The sequence below is a fragment of the Paralichthys olivaceus genome, chromosome 2, assembly GCF_024713975.1.
Source record: "Paralichthys olivaceus isolate ysfri-2021 chromosome 2, ASM2471397v2, whole genome shotgun sequence".
NCBI classification, from domain to species: Eukaryota; Metazoa; Chordata; class Actinopteri; order Pleuronectiformes; family Paralichthyidae; genus Paralichthys; species Paralichthys olivaceus.
Genome location: NC_091094.1, coordinates 480376 through 502798, shown reverse-complemented (window position 1 = coordinate 502798; position 22423 = coordinate 480376). Strand labels below are relative to the sequence as shown.

At 41.7% G+C, this 22423-nt stretch overlaps 1 protein-coding gene and 1 long non-coding RNA gene across 13 annotated transcripts in view; one reads left to right on the top strand and one right to left on the bottom strand.

Annotated features, from left to right (window-relative positions):
• The window catches only part of LOC138405561 (NACHT, LRR and PYD domains-containing protein 12-like), a 43782-nt gene extending 23564 nt beyond the window's left edge, over positions 1–20218 (bottom strand). For 2 of the 12 annotated variants that reach the window (XM_069514961.1, XM_069514963.1), the window contains exons 1-10: positions 20017–20218; positions 16070–16219; positions 15850–15969; positions 15242–15456; positions 13235–15029; positions 12052–12225; positions 11182–11355; positions 8266–8439; positions 5237–5410; positions 2208–2381 (exon numbers count right to left, since the gene is read on the bottom strand). In XM_069514961.1, coding sequence (XP_069371062.1) covers positions 2208–2381; positions 5237–5410; positions 8266–8439; positions 11182–11355; positions 12052–12225; positions 13235–15029; positions 15242–15456; positions 15850–15969; positions 16070–16197 — 3128 coding nt within the window. In that variant the 5' untranslated portion in view covers positions 16198–16219; positions 20017–20218. Of the gene's footprint in view, positions 1–2207; positions 2382–5236; positions 5411–8265; positions 8440–11181; positions 11356–12051; positions 12226–13234; positions 15030–15241; positions 15472–15849; positions 15970–16069; positions 16220–20016 lie in introns of all 12 variants that reach the window. The other 10 variants (XM_069514967.1, XM_069514972.1, XM_069514987.1 and 7 more) reach the window with 10 other exon arrangements.
• On the top strand, positions 17383–18733 carry LOC138405582 (uncharacterized). The gene is made up of 3 exons (XR_011239369.1): positions 17383–17523; positions 18092–18147; positions 18328–18733. It is a non-coding gene; the product is annotated as an uncharacterized lncRNA (long non-coding RNA).
• Positions 20219–22423: the final 2205 nt, after the last annotated feature.

The window sequence follows — 22423 nt, the reverse complement described above, 5'->3', positions numbered from 1 at the left end:
TAATAGACTGATTATAGCTCAAATACTTTTCTATCAAAGAGACAGTGGCTGAGACCAAGAGTGTGATCTCAGAAAAAGCTTGGAAGCTTTGGGAGTCTTGTGTTTTTCTTTAGAGAATGACACTGAGGATAATGGGGAGGTTGGGGTTGATGTGTTCATTGTTTGTGTTGAAGGTTTTATCTGTATTCACTTGGTCATGTTTGAACGTACTAAGGTCGACTAGAGTTACACAGCTAACTCAGAGACATCACAAAAGGTATAAAATGATCCTTCACATTTTCTTCTTCCATAAACCCTGATGGCAACACCTGCTCCCTCAACTTCAGGGAGAAACGGCTGCCACATGAATCTAATCAGCTGGAATGTTCGGGGACTTAACCATCCAATCAAACGTCATCAAGTATTCTCTCATCTCTTACACCTTAAAGTCAACATTGCATTTCTTCAACAAACTCAGCTACAAATAGAGATCACCCGAAAATGAAGAAAGATTGTGTTGGACAAATGTTCCAGTCTAAATTCAACAGTAAAGCTAGGGGTACTGCTATTTTGATTCATAAATCAGCTCCATTGATTGTCTCCCATGTAGTAGCTGACCCAAATGGCCGTTATGTAATTGTAACTGGCTCTTTATTTAACGCCCTTTACTCTTAGCTAATGTATACGCCCCCAACTGGGACGATAGTGATTCTTTCAGAAACGTTCTTCACTCATTACCTGGTATTAACACTCACTCATTATTACTTGGGGAGACATGAATACTATCATGGACCCTACACTTGACCGCTCTTCCACAAGATCGTCACCACTCTCAAAGTCTGCTCTGGTTCTGCAGTCGTATCTGGAGACTGATGGGGTCGTTGACGCACGGCCACTTCTTTATCCATCAGACAACACTGGTTCTTCTCTCCTGTACATCAAACATACTCGTGCATCCATGACTTTTTGGTTGATAAAAAGTGATTATCTCAGGTAAAAGCATGCACGTATAATAGTATTGTAATATCTGATCATAGCCCTCTGGTGTTAGAGCTCAGCTTTCCTCATCAAAATTCTATTTACTCATGGAGGCTTAACCCTCTCCTGCTATCTGATGAAGGGTTTCTCCAGTACATCTCCAAACAGATGGACCTTGTTCTAAACACAATAACAGAGGACATGTGGCAGTCTGTCCTCCATAGAGTACGTTCTTCCTCCATCTGTGCCAGACATGGACTCCTACAATTGAAGGTTCTACATGGCTTCATTTGTCAAAGGAAACATGAGCAAAGATTGATCCAGGGTTAGAGCCCTTATGCAACAGATGTAAGGCAGAAACAGGTTCCCTCATTCATACTTTTTGGACTTGTCCAAATCTTCACAATTATTGGACGTCTATATTTGAGACATTCTCTGAGGTGTTTGGACTCAATTTAACCCCTCCCCCTTTGATTGTAATTTCTGGAGGAGTTTCTGAAGACGCTCTCCTTCCCAAACATTACTCCAATGCTATTGCTTTCGCCTCCCTAATTGCTCGGAGACTTCTCCTTGTGAAATGGAAGCAGGAGGCCTCTCCCACTCATGTGCTATGGACTCCAGAACTTCTGAAGTTTTTACATCTGGAGAAAATAAGGTGGACGTTAGGTGGTTCAACAGGTACATTGGATAAGACGTGGCAACCATTTCTAGCACACATGAAGACGCTAAAGCTGTGTACCCTTCTGTGACTGATTTGTGTTTGAACCAAGGTGTAAAACATTTGACATGGAGACAGCTGTGATTGACATACATGTCTTCCTCTTTACTGGATTGTATGGACATTTGCTCATTATCATTTGTTGTTGTTTTGCCTGAAGTTTTTCTTGTGAAAGTTGACATTTGACTTCATTTCATGTTATTGTTTATCCTTTTGTTTTGTTTGTTCATCTTTTTATTTACAGATATTATTGTCACTATTACTATTGTTTTGTTTGTTTGTTTCTATTTGTTGTGTATGAGATGTTTTTTGTTTTCGGGGGGAGGGACATGTAGAGGGGAGGGGACGAAGATGCAACAGACACACCTCTGTATTAGCATTTAGCACTTACTGGATTACAAAGCTGCTGTATGTTGTTGATAAAAAAGAAAAGAAAATAATTTAAAAAATAATACAATGAGTATTAAATGAGATGAACTGTGTATAAATGCTGTGTTATAGATATGAGATCTACAAAAGTCAGTGAACTGACCTCAGAGTCTCCAGTGGACAGGTTGGACTCTGTAGAAGACCACACAGCTCCTTCACTCCTGAGTCCTGCAGCTCGTTGTAGCTCAGATCCAGTTCTCTCAGATGAGAGGGGTTTGACCTCAGAGCTGAAGCCAGAGAAGAACAGCTGATCTCTGACAGACTGCAGCTCAACAACCTGAAGAAAGAATAAAACTTAACTGTAAATGAATCTGAGTCCATGTGTGAAAATAACAGATATTCATGTCAGCACAGACTCATAACATGGAAGATAAATATGAAATCAGACATGTTGGACTAAAGACGAGTCCTGATTCAGTAACAACAGATTATTTGGACCCGGTCTCTGTCCTGCAGATCAGTTTATGAAATCCAGAACTAAACACAGATGAGTTTTAACAAGTAGCTGAATATTTAAAATGTCCCAGATTAATGAATGAATGGATTCAAGTTATGTCTGAAGAGGAATTATGTTCAATGAGTATTAAATGAAGCGTTCGGGCATAGCTTCACTTGACAACAAATGACGTCATGAGGTCAAAGGGCAAACTCCGCTAGGGTACGCTCGTTTACATTCCCGGGCGGTCCGGGGGTTTACGTTACCACTATATAGTCTATGCATAATATGTCAATGATCTCCGGCTATGGCCATGATCCAAACCTGTGACTCTCTCTCTCTCTCTTTATGTTGTGACGGCCCATTAAGTACATTTGCAGGTATTTTCTTTATCTAATATATTTTATTTTATTGGATTGTTTATTAAAAACAAAGGGGGGGGGTTCTACCTTATGTTGATTCTCTATCAGATAATTGAATCACTAGTTTAATAGACTGATTATAGCTCAAATACTTTTCTATCAAAGAGACAGTGGCTGAGACCAAGAGTGTGATCTCAGAAAAAGCTTGGAAGCTTTGGGAGTCTTGTGTCTTTCTTTAGAGAATGACACTGAGGATAATGGGGAGGTTGGGGTTGATGTGTTCATTGTTTGTGTTGAAGGTTTTATCTGTATTCACTTGGTCATGTTTGAACGTACTAAGGTCGACTAGAGTTACACAGCTAACTCAGATACATCACAAAAGGTATAAAATGATCCTTCACATTTTCTTCTTCCATAAACTCTGATGGCAACACCTGCTCCCTCAACTTCAGGGAGAAACGGCTGCCACATGAATCTAATCAGCTGGAATGTTCGGGGACTTAACCATCCAATCAAACGTCATCAAGTATTCTCTCATCTCTTACACCTTAAAGTCAACATTGCATTTCTTCAACAAACTCAGCTAAAAATAGAGATCACCTGAAAATGAAGAAAGATTGTGTTGGACAAATGTTCCAGTCTAAATTCAACAGTAAAGCTAGGGGTACTGCTATTTTGATTCATAAATCAGCTCCATTGATTGTCTCCCATGTAGTAGCTGACCCAAATGGCCGTTATGTAATTGTAACTGGCTCTTTATTTAACGCCCTTTACTCTTAGCTAATGTATACGCCCCCAACTGGGACGATAGTGATTCTTTCAGAAACGTTCTTCACTCATTACCTGGTATTAACACTCACTCATTATTACTTGGGGAGACATGAATACTATCATGGACCCTACACTTGACCGCTCTTCCACAAGACCGTCACCACTCTCAAAGTCTGCTCTGGTTCTGCAGTCGTATCTGGAGACCGATGGGGTCGTTGACGCATGGCCACTTCTTTATCCATCAGACAACACTGGTTCTTCTCTCCTGTACATCAAACATACTCGTGCATCCATGACTTTGTGGTTGATAAAAAGTGATTATCTCAGGTAAAAGCATGCACGTATAATAGTATTGTAATATCTGATCATAGCCCTCTGGTGTTAGAGCTCAGCTCTCCTCATCAAAATTCTATTTACTCATGGAGGCTTAACCCTCTCCTGCTATCTGATGCAGGATTTCTCCAGTACATCTCCAAACAGATGGACCTTGTTCTAAAGACAATAACAGAGGACATGTGGCAGTCTGTCCTCCATAGAGTACGTTCTTCCTCCATCTGTGACAGACATGGACTCCTACAATTGAAGGTTCTACAAGGCTTCATTTGTCAAAGGAAACATGAGCAAAGATTGATCCAGGGTTAGAGCCCTTATGCAACAGATGTAAGGCAGAAACAGGTTCCCTCATTCATACTTTTTGGACTTGTCCAAATCTTCACAATTATTGGACGTCTATATTTGAGACATTCTCTGAGGTGTTTGGACTCAATTTAACCCCTCCCCCTTTGATTGCAATTTCTGGAGGAGTTTCTGAAGACGCTCTCCTTCCCAAACATTACTCCAATGCTATTGCTTTCGCCTCCCTAATTGCTCAGAGACTTCTCCTTGTGAAATGGAAGCAGGAGGCCTCTCCCACTCATGTGCTATGGACTCCAGAACTTCTGAAGTTTTACATCTGGAGAAAATAAGGTGGACGTTAGGTGGTTCAACAGGTACATTGGATAAGACGTGGCAACCATTTCTAGCACACATGAAGACGCTAAAGCTGTGTACCCTTCTGTGACTGATTTGTGTTTGAACCAAGGTGTAAAACATTTGACATGGAGACAGCTGTGATTGACATACATGTCTTCCTCTTTACTGGATTGTATGGACATTTGCTCATTATCATTTGTTGTTGTTTTGCCTGAAGTTTTTCTTGTGAAAGTTGACATTTGACTTCATTTCATGTTATTGTTTATCCTTTTGTTTTGTTTGTTCATCTTTTTATTTACAGATATTATTGTCACTATTACTATTGTTTTGTTTGTTTGTTTCTATTTGTTGTGTATGAGATGTTTTTTGTTTTCGGGGGGAGGGACATGTAGAGGGGAGGGGCCGAAGATGCAACAGACACACCTCTGTATTAGCATTTAGCACTTACTGGATTACAAAGCTGCTGTATGTTGATGATAAAAAAGAAAAGAAAATTATAAAAAATAATACAATGAGTATTAAATGAGATGAACTGTGTATAAATGCTGTGTTATAGATATGAGATCTACAAAAGTCAGTCAGTGAACTGACCTCAGAGTCTCCAGTGGACAGGTTGGACTCTGTAGAAGACCACACAGTTCCTTCACTCCTGAGTCCTGCAGCTTGTTGTTACTCAGATCCAGTTCTCTCAGATGAGACGGGTTTGACCTCAGAGCTGAAGCCAGAGAAGAACAGCTGATCTCTGACAGACTGCAGCTCCTCAACCTGAAGAAAGAATAAAAGTTAACTGTAAATGAATCTGAGTTCATGTGTGAAAATAACAGATATTCATGTCAGCACAGACTCATAACATGGAAGATAAATATGAAATCAGACATGTTGGACTAAAGACGAGTCCTGATTCAGTAACAACAGATTATTTGGACTCGGTCTCTGTCCTGCAGATCAGTTTATGAAATCCAGAACTAAACACAGATGAGTTTTAACAAGTAGCTGAATATTTAAAATGTCACAGATGAATGAATGAATGGATTCAAGTTATGTCTGAAGATGAATTATGTTCAATGAGTATTAAATGAAGCGTTCGGGCATAGCTTCACTTGACAACAAATGACGTCATGAGGTCAAAGGGCAAACTCCGCTAGGGTACGCTCGTTTACATTCCCCGGGCGGTCCGGGGGTTTACGTTACCACTATATAGTCTATGCATAATATGTCAATGATCTCCGGCTATGGCCATGATCCAAACCTGTGACTCTCTCTCTCTCTCTCTTTATGTTGTGACGGCCCATTAAGTACATTTGCAGGTATTTTCTTTATCTAATATATTTTATTTTATTGGATTGTTTATTAAAAACAAAGGGGGGGGGTTCTACCTCATGTTGATTCTCTATCAGATAATTGAATCACTAGTTTAATAGACTGATTATAGCTCAAATACTTTTCTATCAAAGAGACAGTGGCTGAGACCAAGAGTGTGATCTCAGAAAAAGCTTGGAAGCTTTGGGAGTCTTGTGTTTTTCTTTAGAGAATGACACTGAGGATAATGGGGAGGTTGGGGTTGATGTGTTCATTGTTTGTGTTGAAGGTTTTATCTGTATTCACTTGGTCATGTTTGAACGTACTAAGGTCGACTAGAGTTACACAGCTAACTCAGAGACATCACAAAAGGTATAAAATGATCCTTCACATTTTCTTCTTCCATAAACTCTGATGGCAACACCTGCTCCCTCAACTTCAGGGAGAAACGGCTGCCACATGAATCTAATCAGCTGGAATGTTCGGGGACTTAACCATCCAATCAAACGTCATCAAGTATTCTCTCATCTCTTACACCTTAAAGTCAACATTGCATTTCTTCAACAAACTCAGCTACAAATAGAGATCACCTGAAAATGAAGAAAGATTGTGTTGGACAAATGTTCCAGTCTAAATTCAACAGTAAAGCTAGGGGTACTGCTATTTTGATTCATAAATCAGCTCCATTGATTGTCTCCCATGTAGTAGCTGACCCAAATGGCCGTTATGTAATTGTAACTGGCTCTTTATTTAACGCCCTTTACTCTTAGCTAATGTATACGCCCCCAACTGGGACGATAGTGATTCTTTCAGAAACGTTCTTCACTCATTACCTGGTATTAACACTCACTCATTATTACTTGGGGAGACATGAATACTATCATGGACCCTACACTTGACCGCTCTTCCACAAGACCGTCACCACTCTCAAAGTCTGCTCTGGTTCTGCAGTCGTATCTGGAGACCGATGGGGTCGTTGACGCACGGCCACTTCTTTATCCATCAGACAACACTGGTTCTTCTCTCCTGTACATCAAACATACTCGTGCATCCATGACTTTTTGGTCGATGAAAAGTGATTATCTCAGGTAAAAGCATGCACGTATAATAGTATTGTAATATCTGATCATAGCCCTCTGGTGTTAGAGCTCAGCTTTCCTCATCAAAATTCTATTTGCTCATGGAGGCTTAAACCTCTCCTGCTATCTGATGAAGGGTTTCTCCAGTACATCTCCAAACAGATGGACCTTGTTCTAAACACAATAACAGAGGACATGTGGCAGTCTGTCCTCCATAGAGTACGTTCTTCCTCCATCTGTGCCAGACATGGACTCCTACAATTGAAGGTTCTACATGGCTTCATTTGTCAAAGGAAACATGAGCAAAGATTGATCCAGGGTTAGAGCCCTTATGCAACAGATGTAAGGGAGACACAGGTTCCCTCATTCATACTTTTTGGACTTGTCCAAATCTTCACAATTATTGGACGTCTATATTTGAGACATTCTCTGAGGTGTTTGGACTCAATTTAACCCCTCCCCCTTTGATTGCAATTTCTGGAGGAGTTTCTGAAGACGCTCTCCTTCCCAAACATTACTCCAATGCTATTGCTTTCGCCTCCCTAATTGCTCGGAGACTTCTCCTTGTGAAATGGAAGCAGGAGGCCTCTCCCACTCATGTGCTATGGACCACAGAACTTCTGAAGTTTTTACATCTGGAGAAAATAAGGTGGACGTTAGGTGGTTCAACAGGTACATTGGATAAGACGTGGCAACCATTTCTAGCACACATGAAGACGCTAAAGCTGTGTACCCTTCTGTGACTGATTTGTGTTTGAACCAAGGTGTAAAACATTTGACATGGAGACAGCTGTGATTGACATACATGTCTTCCTCTTTACTGGATTGTATGGACATTTGCTCATTATTATTTGTTGTTGTTTTGCCTGAAGTTTTTCTTGTGAAAGTTGACATTTGACTTCATTTCATGTTATTGTTTATCCTTTTGTTTTGTTTGTTCATCTTTTTATTTACAGATATTATTGTCACTATTACTATTGTTTTGTTTGTTTGTTTCTATTTGTTGTGTATGAGATGTTTTTTGTTTTCGGGGGGAGGGACATGTAGAGGGGAGGGGACGAAGATGCAACAGACACACCTCTGTATTAGCATTTAGCACTTACTGGATTACAAAGCTGCTGTATGTTGTTGATAAAAAAGAAAAGAAAATTATAAAAAATAATACAATGAGTATTAAATGAGATGAACTGTGTATAAATGCTGTGTTATAGATATGAGATCTACAAAAGTCAGTGAACTGACCTCAGAGTCTCCAGTGGACAGGTTGGACTCTGTAGAAGACCACACAGCTCCTTCACTCCTGAGTCCTGCAGCTTGTTGTTACTCAGATCCAGTTTTCTCAGATGAGAGGGGTTTGACCTCAGAGCTGAAGCCAGAGAAGAACAGCTGATCTCTGACAGTCTGCAGGTCCTCAACCTGAAGAAAGAATAAAACTTAACTGTAAATGAATCTGAGTTCATGTGTGAAAATAACAGATATTCATGTCAGCACAGACTCATAACATGGAAGAGAAATATGAAATCAGACATGTTGGACTAAAGACGAGTCCTGATTCAGTAACAACAGATTATTTGGACCCGGTCTCTGTCCTGCAGATCAGTTTATGAAATCCAGAACTAAACACAGATGAGTTTTAACAAGTAGCTGAATATTTAAAATGTCCCAGATTAATGAATGAATGGATTCAAGTTATGTCTGAAGAGGAATTATGTTCAATGAGTATTAAATGAAGCGTTCGGGCATAGCTTCACTTGACAACAAATGACGTCATGAGGTCAAAGGGCAAACTCCGCTAGGGTACGCTCGTTTACATTCCCCGGGCGGTCCGGGGGTTTACGTTACCACTATATAGTCTATGCATAATATGTCAATGATCTCCGGCTATGGCCATGATCCAAACCTGTGACTCTCTCTCTCTCTCTTTATGTTGTGACGGCCCATTAAGTACATTTGCAGGTATTTTCTTTATCTAATATATTTTATTTTATTGGATTGTTTATTAAAAACAAAAGGGGGGGGGTTCTACCTTATGTTGATTCTCTATCAGATAATTGAATCACTAGTTTAATAGACTGATTATAGCTCAAATACTTTTCTATCAAAGAGACAGTGGCTGAGACCAAGAGTGTGATCTCAGAAAAAGCTTGGAAGCTTTGGGAGTCTTGTGTTTTTCTTTAGAGAATGACACTGAGGATAATGGGGAGGTTGGGGTTGATGTGTTCATTGTTTGTGTTGAAGGTTTTATCTGTATTCACTTGGTCATGTTTGAACGTACTAAGGTCGACTAGAGTTACACAGCTAACTCAGATACATCACAAAAGGTATAAAATGATCCTTCACATTTTCTTCTTCCATAAACTCTGATGGCAACACCTGCTCCCTCAACTTCAGGGAGAAACGGCTGCCACATGAATCTAATCAGCTGGAATGTTCGGGGACTTAACCATCCAATCAAACGTCATCAAGTATTCTCTCATCTCTTACACCTTAAAGTCAACATTGCATTTCTTCAACAAACTCAGCTAAAAATAGAGATCACCTGAAAATGAAGAAAGATTGTGTTGGACAATGGTCCAGTCTAAATTCAACAGTAAAGCTAGGGGTACTGCTATTTTGATTCATAAATCAGCTCCATTGATTGTCTCCCATGTAGTAGCTGACCCAAATGGCCGTTATGTAATTGTAACTGGCTCTTTATTTAACGCCCTTTACTCTTAGCTAATGTATACGCCCCCAACTGGGACGATAGTGATTCTTTCAGAAACGTTCTTCACTCATTACCTGGTATTAACACTCACTCATTATTACTTGGGGAGACATGAATACTATCATGGACCCTACACTTGACCGCTCTTCCACAAGACCGTCACCACTCTCAAAGTCTGCTCTGGTTCTGCAGTCGTATCTGGAGACCGATGGGGTCGTTGACGCACGGCCACTTCTTTATCCATCAGACAATACTGGTTCTTCTCTCCTGTACATCAAACATACTCGTGCATCCATGACTTTTTGGTCGATGAAAAGTGATTATCTCAGGTAAAAGCATGCACGTATAATAGTATTGTAATATCTGATCATAGCCCTCTGGTGTTAGAGCTCAGCTTTCCTCATCAAAATTCTATTTGCTCATGGAGGCTTAACCCTCTCCTGCTATCTGATGAAGGGTTTCTCCAGTACATCTCCAAACAGATGGACCTTGTTCTAAACACAATAACAGAGGACATGTGGCCGTCTGTCCTCCATAGAGTACGTTCTTCCTCCATCTGTGCCAGACATGGACTCCTACAATTGAAGGTTCTACATGGCTTCATTTGTCAAAGGAAACATGAGCAAAGATTGATCCAGGGTTAGAGCCCTTATGCAACAGATGTAAGGCAGACACAGGTTCCCTCATTCATACTTTTTGGACTTGTCCAAATCTTCACAATTATTGGACGTCTATATTTGAGACATTCTCTGAGGTGTTTGGACTCAATTTAACCCCTCCCCCTTTGATTGCAATTTCTGGAGGAGTTTCTGAAGACGCTCTCCTTCCCAAACATTACTCCAATGCTATTGCTTTCGCCTCCCTAATTGCTCGGAGACTTCTCCTTGTGAAATGGAAGCAGGAGGCCTCTCCCACTCATGTGCTATGGACCACAGAACTTCTGAAGTTTTTACATCTGGAGAAAATAAGGTGGACGTTAGGTGGTTCAACAGGTACATTGGATAAGACGTGGCAACCATTTCTAGCACACATGAAGACGCTAAAGCTGTGTACCCTTCTGTGACTGATTTGTGTTTGAACCAAGGTGTAAAACATTGACATTTGACTTCATTTCATGTTATTGTTTATCCTTTTGTTTTGTTTGTTCATCTTTTTATTTAGAGATATTATTGTCACTATTACTATTGTTTTGTTTGTTTGTTTCTATTTGTTGTGTATGAGATGATTTTTGTTTTCGGGGGGAGGGACATGTAGAGGGGAGGGGACGAAGATGCAACAGACACACCTCTGTATTAGCATTTAGCACTTACTGGATTACAAAGCTGCTGTATGTTGATGATAAAAAAGGAAATAAAATAATTTAAAAAATAATACAATGAGTATTAAATGAGATGAACTGTGTATAAATGCTGTGTTATAGATATGAGATCTACAAAAGTCAGTGAACTGACCTCAGAGTCTCCAGTGGACAGGTTGGACTCTGTAGAAGACCACACAGCTCCTTCACTCCTGAGTCCTGCAGCTCGTTGAAGCTCAGATCCAGTTCTCTCAGATGAGAGGGGTTTGACCTCAGAGCTGAAGCCAGAGAAGAACAGCTGATCTCTGACATACTGCAGAGACTCAACCTGAAGAAAGAATAAAACTTAACTGTAAATGAATCTGAGTTCATGTGTGAAAATAACAGATATTCATGTCAGCACAGACTCATAACATGGAAGATAAATATGAAATCAGACATGTTGGACTAAAGACGAGTCCTGATTCAGTAACAATAGATTATTTGGACACGGAGACTCAACCTGGATAAAGAAATGTGAATATTTGAATGTGTCCTCCTGTTATTGTGGATCGTCATCATGTCAACACAGACTCTCAACATGCTGCTGACCTCAGTCCAGTCTGTGACCTGAAGATAAATATCACATCAGACATGTTGGACCATTGTTTCATTCATCACCTTCTTCTCTGTGTGTTTGGTCACTGAGTAGGTTTGTGTCATTAAACACTGTTTAAAGTAGAGATGGCTCCTGACAGTCACTTCCTGTTTGGTTCTATACTCATCAACTGTCCAACGTGCTTCAATAAGAACGTGTCTTATTGTTGAGAACCTGAGGAGGACGAGTGCTCGGTCTCTGTCCACATGTTACTCACTGACACTTTATGAATGGAGTTGGACTGATGAGGTGGACGTGACTGACAGGCTGGGTGAGGGACAGATGACTGAGGGACAGTGAGCAGAACTGAGACAGTTCAATTTAAATAAATGACCAAATAAGAAAGAACTTTAGAAAAGTGAACATTCAAGGATTTAAGGACCTGACCTCAGAGTCTCCAGTCGACAGGTTGGACTCTCCAGTCCAGCACACAGCAGCTTCACTCCTGAGTCCTGCAGCTTGTTGTCCCTCAGATCCAGTTCTCTCAGATGTGAGGGGTCTGACTTCAGAGCTGAGGCCACGACTTCATAGTGAATCTCTGAGAGTTTAAAACCAACGAGTCTGTAATTAAAGAAAATATCAAATGTGTTAGAATAAAATCAGAAAACACAACATTCATACAAAATGTTATCATGTGACCCTCACCCTGGTTAATCCACTTTCTGCCTCTTGAACATTTGATCTTAAAAACACCTCAAGAGAATCCTTTCAGATTTGGTACAAGCGTTCATTCAGACTAACAGATGACCTCATTAGATTCAGGTGGTCAAAGGTCAGAGGTCAAGGACTTGAACATGACGTCTCAAGTCTGTCTTTAGAGAACTTCTTCACATTTTGACCAGTTGGACTCAAAGATCAACTGATTAGATTTCAGTGGTCGAAGGTCAAAGGTTACAGTGACCTCATATTATTGTGAATGCAACATGTCAGTGACCTGCAGGGACTGACTCTGCACTGGTTGGTGGTGGTGCACAGACACAGGATGAGAATTCTAGTTTGAAGAAAGAATAAACTGTTCATGTTTAAAACTTTTCAACTAAGTTCACGTTCATTTGTTCTGTTTTTTATTGGGATGAGTTAGACGACAGTTTTTAATCGATGGTGTCGGATCATGAATCCAGATCTTCACTTTAACACGGAGTCCTGCAGTTCACGGTATCTGAGCACAAAATGTTGACGAGTCATGTTTCATGTTTAAATGTAGCCTCAGAAACTCTGGAGTGAATCAAACAGACTGAGTTCATCTTTCACCAGCTTCAAGAAAACTTCTAGAACATACTGGATATACAACAATGAGATGAGAATGTGTATATACCATATGTACACATGTACTATTGTATACATATATTATACACACACACACTACATGTCTTTGGTTTGTGGATGAAGCTGGAGAACCCAGAGAAAACCCTGCAGACAGGAGGAGAACATCCTCCTCACAGAGAGGCTGCACTAACAGTGTTGACCACTACAACACCATGCTGCCCACAAGAAGGAGAATCATTGAACACTGTGTGTGTTTGACTCATCTACACTGATTCAACATGTTATTGATCATGTCTGGACTCACAGAGCCTTCCTGCAGTTCCTCACAGCTGGGATCAGTCTCCGTCGACCCTGGTCTGATGTGTTGAACATCATCAGGTCCAACTCGTCCAGAACCTCCTCTGACATCTGCAGCATGTAGGCCAGAGCTGAGCAGTGGATCTCAGAGAGTTTCTCCTCTGATTTGTTCTCTGACGTCAGGAACTGTTGCATCTGCTGATGTACTGAGTGGTCGTTCATCTCAGTCAGACAGTGGAAGATGTTGATGCTTCTGTCAGGAGAAATGTCATCACTCTGCATCTTCTTCAGGTTGTTGATGATTCTCTGGATGATCTCTGGATTGTTCTCTGTCCGACCCAGCAGGTCTCCTAAGACTCTCTGGTTGGACTTCAGACTGAGGCCGTGAAGGAAGCGAACAAACAGATCCAGATGACCATTTTTACTGGTGAGGGATTTCTCCATGGTTCTCTTCAGGAGGTCATCCAGGGAGAAGGTGTCGTCTGTGTTCCTATATGTTCCCAAGAAGTTGTTGAGTTCTTTTGTGTGTGTGTAACAGTGGAACATGTAGACTGCAGCCAGAAACTCCTGAACGCTCAGATGAACAAAGCAGTAGACTGATTTGTGGAAGATCACACACTCTCTTCTGAAGATCTCAGTACAAACTCCTGAGTACACCGAGGCCTCTGTGACATTAAGACCACACTGCTCCAGGTCTTCTTGGTAGAACATGATGTTTCCTTCCTCCAGATGTTTAAGTGCCAGCCTCCCCAGCTTCAGAAGAACGTCCCTGTCAGCCTCCGTCAGCTGCTGTGGACTCGTCTCATGTCCTCCACCGTACTTGTTGTTCTTCCTCTTTGTCTGAACCAGCAGGAAGTGTGAGTACAGGTCCGTCAGGGTCTTGGGCAGCTCTCCTCTCTGGTCTGTGGTCAACATGTGCTCCAGAACTGTAGCACTGATCCAGCAGAAGACTGGGATTTGACACATGATGTGGAGGCTCCTGGACGTCTTGATGTGTGAGATGATTCTGCTGCTCAGCTCCTCATCACTGAATCTCCTCCTGAAGTACTCCTCCTTCTGGGCGTCAGTGAAGCCTCGTACTTCTGTCACCCTGTCAACACATGGAGGAGGGATCTGATTGGCCGCCGCAGGTCGGGAGGTTATCCAGACGAGAGCCGAGGGAAGCAGATTCCCCTGGATGAGGTTTGTCAGCAGCACGTTGACCGATGACCTCTGTGTGACCTCAGACACGACCTCCCTGTGGTTGAAGTCCAGAGAAAGTCTGCTTTCATCCAGGCCGTCAAAGATGATCACAGGTTCACAGACAGCGAGCGTCTCTGCCGTGAGCTTCTGTAATGTTGGATGGAAAACACGGAGCAGCGTGAGAAGACTGTGCTGCTCGTCTCTCACCAGGTTCAGCTCCCTGAACGAAAGCACAACCAGCAGACCCACATCTTGGTTTTCTAAACCCTCTGCCCAGTCCAGAGTGAACTTCTGCACCGAGAAGGTTTTTCCAACGCCAGCGACGCCGCAGGTCAGGACGACTCTGATGCTGCTCTGCTGGTCAGTGGAGGCTTTAAAGATGTCGTGGCACTTGATGGGAGTGTCGTGGAGGCTCTTCCTCTTGGAAGCCGTCTCAAGCTGCCTCACCTCATGTTCAGTATTAACCTCTTCACTCTGTCCCTCTGTGATGTAGAGCTCAGTGTAGATCTTGTTGAGGAGGGTTCTACTTCCTGTTTCCTCAGTTCCTTCAGTCACATGTTCACATCTCCTCCTCACACTGATCTTATGTTGGTCTAAAACCTCCTGCAGACCCCGATCTGCTGAAAGACAAGAAACAATGTCAGAGACAGAGAATCTGAGAATCTGCTGATTGTTTTCATCAGATACAGAAAAACTAGAGAAATCAAAGCTTTTGAACTTTGTGCTTTTATAACCAAGTGAAATGTTGATGCTGTATGAAGGAACAAAATCAAACATGTGCTGTTGTCAGAAGTGAAGACATCAGCAGACACATGTACAGTGCTGCTCTGACCGGCTGTCTGAGCTCCAGCTCCTCTTCTGGATCTTTGTCCACACTGGGGACAGGAGGAGTCTCCTGAAGAACCAGACTGGTCCCAGTATGAGGTGATGCACTGTCTGCAGAACCAGTGTCCACAGCTGGTGGAGACTGGATCCTTCAGGACGTCCTGACACGAAGCACAGCGGGACGACTGCTCCTCCTCAGAAACATGACTCCTCCTCCTCTCTCTGTGAAGACATGTCCTGATAAGTCAAATGTCACAGTCACAGGTCGTCATCACTTCAAGGAGGTTTTGTTTCCACCCTGTATGTTTGTGTGTTGGTTGGTTGGTTCGTTAGTGGGATTATAAAAACCACTGAACAGATCACCAGTAAACTTGGTGAAGGATGTGTTCTGTGAACCAGATGTTCAGAGGACTGATGTTTATGAGTGAAATGGATCTAGTGAATTTCAAAGTGGTTTCATCAGGAGCGTGTTGGGCCTTGGTGGAGGTCTGAGCTCTTTGAGGGATTCTGAGAGATTAGTCACCAATTTCAATGAAGCTGTGTCCTAATGCAGGGGCCACACTAGAGGAAACTACATCCTCTTCAGATCAGTTCACAGTAGAAACAGTCTCTTACTTTGTGTGTGAGGGTCCAGGTTCATTACTGAAGTTTAGAGGTTGTCCTTTGGACCAGTCACTCTTCAGAGACACACAGCTGAACTCTGGAGACTCTGCTCTCAGTCTGTGGTCCTCACCTCTGCAAACACAAACATGTTTTCATTCAGAACTCATCATTCACTGATTCATTCTCTGAGGATTCAGTTTGGAGGTTCACATGTTTGTAGCAGGTCTCTTACTTTGTGTGTGAGGGTCCAGGTTCATTACTGAAGTATAGAGGCTCATCTTTGGACTGGTCACTCTTCAGAGACACACAGCTGAACTCTGGAGACTCGGCTCTGTCCTCTTCCTCCACATCACCACTCATCTTCAGTCTGAGAGGAAAAACCCTGTGATGTCAAACACACAATGAAGCCAGGTGCATAGATTCAGTGTTTCTTCAAATATAACAAATGAACTAGACGATTGTCTAGAGCGGCACTTTGGCAGGGCGGCCAAATGTGAAGAGCTGAGGAACGTGTCAATCAAGCTGCAGCCGCCTCCTTCACTGCCTCCCGCCCCCAGCTCTCAAGAGCCAGTGGTCCATTCAATTTAACTTTATTTAACTCGATCAGAGATTGTTCTCAAATCCATTGACAGGATACTGCAGCAGGTCTAAACAACCGAGATCATGTGGTCGGGAACATAAGAAGACTGTTGAAGTTCATTGTTAAATATATTGATCCCTGCAGTGTTGTGCTCCTTCATATTTGTTCTCAACGCTGAACTGAACAGACGTGAGCAGCGTTCACTCTTGCTCTTGGTTTCCTCATCATCGTATAGACCAGGGGTGAGGAACCTTTTTCACATCAAGGGCCATTTCAATTTGTATAAAGTCCTCCGAGGGCCACACTATTATGAACACATACCTAGGGACGCAAAAAGAGACGGGACAAAAGTCTGTAAGCTCTGTGTCACTCATGAGCTGCATGTCCTCACATGTCAGCCTCACCTGAGGGGAGGTGAGGCTGGAGCTGTTTCTCTGGTGAGGCCTCTGATGCTACGAGGGACTCCTTCACAAACTCTCCTCCCACACGAGGCTTCAGCTTCGTGGTTATTAATTCACTCACCACAAAACGTGCACGTGTAATATTCTCTGTCAGTCTGTGGTCGTGTGAAAGCTGCTTGTTGAGGTTAGCATGACTCAGCTGTAATGGTGCTGGAGATTTCCACACACACACACAGTCAGAGTGCTGTGCTCTAGCACCAGTCTTCAAACTAATGCTCTAATTCTCCTGGTTCAACTATGGTGGGGCTGACCCGTAAGAATCATGTGTGTCTGTTTGTGTCTTTGAGAAATGTTTAAACCATAGACTGTATATAAAGATGGACGTAGTGTCCGTGACGTCACCCGTTGGTTTCTGTAGAGTGAAAATGAGGCTCGTAGTGGGCGTTTCACCCGGCGCCATCTTGCCGGGGCCTGACTCCTCCTAGTTCCGGGCTAACCCATATATGGGCAAAAAGGAGGCGCGCGAGTGGACGCTAGGCGGGCCGAGTGAAGACTGACAACCGAGCCACGCCCACAGAGCTTATCGTTTCCTGGTTAGCTCAGGCTAAGGAGCTAGGCTAAATGCTACCCGCGACTGCTAACCGGCTAGCGCTGCGGTGTTGTTGCTCCGGGATGGTCGCGGTCGTAACATCGAACCGAACAGAGGTAAGTTACCCTGAAACTTACAACAACAAAACCTATTGATTTATTTATTATCATAATCATACCACATATACTTACATATACTTACATATACTTACATTCCTCAAGTGGTTTTTGATGTTATTGAGGTAATTTACTGTTTATTTAACACATCTAATGAAGTTTGAAGCAAGTTAACTAGCTTTAGTAAAGAGTTGTGTTTTGTCATTTGATTGTAATTTTAATAAGTTAATATTAATAAGCTGCATGTGATACAGACTTGTATAACCGCCATTACTATTACAACCTCTTTTTTTAGCCTGTTATGAATTCACAGTGAATTAGACTCAGTGCAGATGTGTAATTATATGACAGTTTAGATGTGATTATAATCTCCACACACCACTGTTGTAAACAGTGCTCATATTTATTATATATGTATATATATTATATATCTGTTTTAACACTGCGAGAAGTTGAGGGACTTGAAGTGGACTGTTATCAACAGCACTGTGAGAGATTATGACCCTTGAATATTACAGATGTGGTAGAAAGACATTTTATATATTTGTACAATGTTTATTTCTTTTAGTACATCAGTTTGGCTGAAATCTGTGGTGCTTCCACCTGCTGAACACAGAATAAACTGTAGGTACCCGTCTTGGCTGCTTAACACAGCTGATATTACATGTGTCAAAATTATTGTAATTATTGTCTTCTAGAGTATCTGTCAATTATCATGTTCTCCTCTGTTCCTTAATATCTACAGATGTGACAATGATTTCAGCATAAAACATCCTTTAACATGACTTTTTTCATTTCATGAAGCACTGCAACACCTGATGTCCTCAGAATCCACTGTGGCCGCAGCAACATGGTGGAGATCGGCAGCTTCAGGCTGGTCAACATGATAATAATATTGAGTCAATTTCTATATCCATTATGGTTGGTAAAATTAACACTATCACAACAATGTTCATCTTTTACTTTCTGATTTGATAAACCTTAGATAAAAAGTGTTGTCTTTTCTTTTTGCCATAAGAGACAGAACACGGTCAGCACAGCTGTGTCCCTCAGGTTCGTCCGTCCCTAATAAAATGACAGGAAACATAAAAGTATGGCATTATTGCAGAGATACGTGTTACTTTCAAACAAAGTCTGTGTCCTTATATTCTGTGGATATTTAAGTATGTATCTGAATATGGTTTGGGATTAAACAGTGTACTACAATGAATGTGCAGTATGGAGTTCTTTCACATTAAAAGTATTGCATATATAATGTAATGCATCATGTGCAATAATGTGCTTTAATTGTTAGTAAGTTATGAAAACAGGTCTATACCTGGTAGGTAAACTGTTCATTCATAAATAAAGTTCAGCTCAATAAGTTTCACACTGCAGCAGCTGCACTAACGTTATTTCTGAACCAATAATCTAATAAAACATTATTACTGAAGTTACTCACAGTAACGTAGTCAAATAGGTTGGGGAGCTGAACAACTTTACATAACGTTAGATATCTAACTTGATGATATTCACTAAACACACAGTCGCCTTCAGTTTAAAAGATTTATCACCATGAACTCTAACGCTCCTCTCTCCGCTGTGTGGACGCTTCATGTCGGGTTAATAACTCTCGTCCCTCCCGTTAGCATCGCCGTTACTGCTGGTATCTTGCCTGGAGGTTAGCGGAGCTAAGCTAACCAGCCAGGTAACAATGATACCTGCTCATCACTACTGACACGTAAATCAAAGACAGTACTTTACTCACCACAGACACTGCAGCACAGACGTCTTCCACTTCTCCGTCAGGACAATCAGCCGAACAACAAACGATGATGTTCATCCGACATGTGAGTGAAAACTCCCCCACAGACTCAGCTCGTGCTCGGTGACGGGGATTAGCCTGTTAGCTCAGGTGAAGCCGAGCAGACCGCAGGCTAACAGCCAGAGTGACGAGCTAACGGTGACGTCACGTGTCAATCAAGTGATAATTATTCATAATTTCAAACCTCTGTATTATCGAAACGAGCGAGTTAGAAAAAGATTCACCCCCCCAGAGTTGTCATGGAGGAAGAACTTACTGATTGATACTAAACTCGTTTTCTGAACCAGGCTGTAAACACGTTTAATTCTGCTCTAAAGTCGGGCTTTTTAACTCTTGGAGCCAGCCTCAAGTGGCCACCCAGTGAACTGCAGTTATTTGCACTTCCGTATTGGCCTCAGCGCTCAGCCCCGGATGTTGACAAACTGACGGACGGGTTCAGCCATTTTGTCCCCACTCGCTCTAAATGGGCGAGAGACCTTGACTCCCATGCATTTGGTTTTCGGTATTTTAACGATTTGCGAACGAACCGCTGGACGAACGTTGTAGAAAAGTCACAGCACAGAGATCGAGACAAATGCGCACGATCTCATGTCTTTAGTGTGAATGTGCGTCAAACTTTGTGGGAGGAGCAGCGAACATTTACAAGAAAGTTTGGAGGAAGAATAATATAAATGTTTGTAAACACTCACTCCTTCTGCTCCTTCTGCTCCTCCTGCTCCTCGGTCTTCACTTCTCCTCCTTCTGCTCCTCAGTCTTCACTTCTCCTCCTTCTGCTCCTCAGTCTTCACTTCTGCTCCTCACAGATCAAACTGTCGAAGTGTCGCAGAATCATAAACTTTATTACTCTGTTAATCATAAACTTGTTTCTGAAAACACTTTCACTTTCACTTTCACTGACTCCTCCCCCTCTCTGCATTTACTGGAAATCACTGTGTGTGTGTGTGTGTGAGTGAGAGAGAGAGTGTGTGTGTGTGTGAGTGAGTGAGAGAGAGAGTGTGTGTGTGTGTGTGTGAGAGTGAGTGAGAGAGTGTGTGTGTGAGTGAGAGAGAGAGTGTGTGTGTGTGTGTGTGAGTGAGAGAGAGTGTGTGTGTGTGTGAGAGAGTGTGTGTGTGTGAGAGAGAGTGTGTGTGTGTGTGTGTGTGAGTGAGAGAGAGTGTGTGTGTGTGAGTGAGAGAGTGTGTGTGTGTGTGTGTGTGTTCCCGTCTGTGAAAAGGAGAGTTTTTCACATCAACACAGAAAATTGTACAAGTGAAGCGTTTCTCTCTGGACTCTGCGATCCCGGAAACCACGTAGTAGTAAAAGCTTCCAGCATTTCACACAGTCACACAAGGCTTTGGGGTTTTAAGGTATTTTTAATGTAAAATATTTACAGAACAAATTCCAACATTCAAAAAATCCAAAGTTAAAAATGAGCTGAATTATAAATAATATATATATAAATATAAAATTATAAGCAATATTAAGTAACAAAAACAGATGCTCTTGAACAATAAAAACATAACACTTAACATTTTATGTTACATTTTTGTTTGTGCATGTTGTGTGTATGTATGTGTGTGTGTGTGCATGTTGTGTGTGTACTCACTGGAATTAAACAAATTGGGAAAGACTTGATTTTGGTTCATTAACAATGAATGTTCTTCAGACCGGGGACAAGGTGAAGTTTTGAAGAGAGAAGATAATTTTCTTCACTTTAACGTTAGAAGGAGATTTAACTTTAGTCCAACAGGTGATTGTTTGTCAGTGAAGTTTAAGTGAATGAAGAAAGAGAAAGAAGAAAAAAAGAACAGGAGGAATATTGTTTTTCAATTCAAGTGTATTTTTTAGTGCAAATGATACCAAAGAAGATGAAAATGAAAGTTAATTAAAAACAGCTTCTTTCTCTGAGAATCTGAACCTGAACGACTTCACTGCAGCAGAAAATATTCACATTTTATATATCGTCAGTTTGTCCATTAAAAACAAAGATCAGGTTTATTTAGAATCTACATTGTGTGTTCTCAGGGTCAGAGGTCAGACTGTACTGTTCACCACTCGTCTTCTCCACCAGGGTTCTTTCAGTTACAGTTCAAACTCTTCACGTTTCACCAGACTCCGTGAAAAAATATACAGATTTTCAAAAATCATTTCTACTGGTAAAAAAAAACATCAATCCACTTTGTGAGTCGTCACAATCATTCATCATACGAGACACAAGTTATCGTACAAACGTTAGAACGATGTACAAACATGCTAATGATCGTACAATCACAAAGACTGTACAAACATGCTAATGATCGTACAATCACAAAGACTGTACAAACATGCTAATGATCGTACAATCACAACGACTGTACAAACATTAGTAAACAGAACGATCTGACGTCGCACATTTTCATATCGTATCGTTTGAAACCAGAGGGCCCTGTCTCAGCTGCAGACGAGACCAGTGAGCTCAAAGGTCAGAGGTCAGGAAGAGATGGGGAAACATCTGGAGCAGAACAGAAACATCTGGAGCAGAACAGAAACATCTGGAGCAGAACAGAAACATCTGGAGCAGAGTGGTGAAAAGATTAGTTTCATCATTTAATGATTCACATATTCATCATTCATCCTCGTTAACACTGTAGAAAATATCCTGTCTGTGTCCACGCCCCCTCACCTCACGAGTGTGTGTGAGTGAGTGTGTGTGTGTGAGTGTGTGTGAGAGTGTGTGTGAGTGCGTGTGTGTGTGTGTGTGTGTGAGAACCAACATGAATCATCATCTTCTACACAAACATCTGACTCAGTGTTTTTATCTCAGAGAAGAACTCTGTTCAAATGGGACGAACAGGAAGTTAATAAGTTCAGATACACACAGTGGACAGCAGGGGGCGCTACAGAGCTGAGTGTTCTACACAGGAAGTTTAGTTTCAACATGTTTCACTTTGTTTTAGCTGCTGTCTCTGGGTACTAGCTGCTAACTACTAGCTGCTAACTGCTGCTAACTACTAACTGCTAACTGCTAGCTGCTAACTGCTAGCTGCTAATAACTGCTAACTACTAGCTGCTAACTACTAACTGCTAACTACTAGCTGCTAACTACTAGCTGCTAACTTCTAGCTGCTAATAACTGCT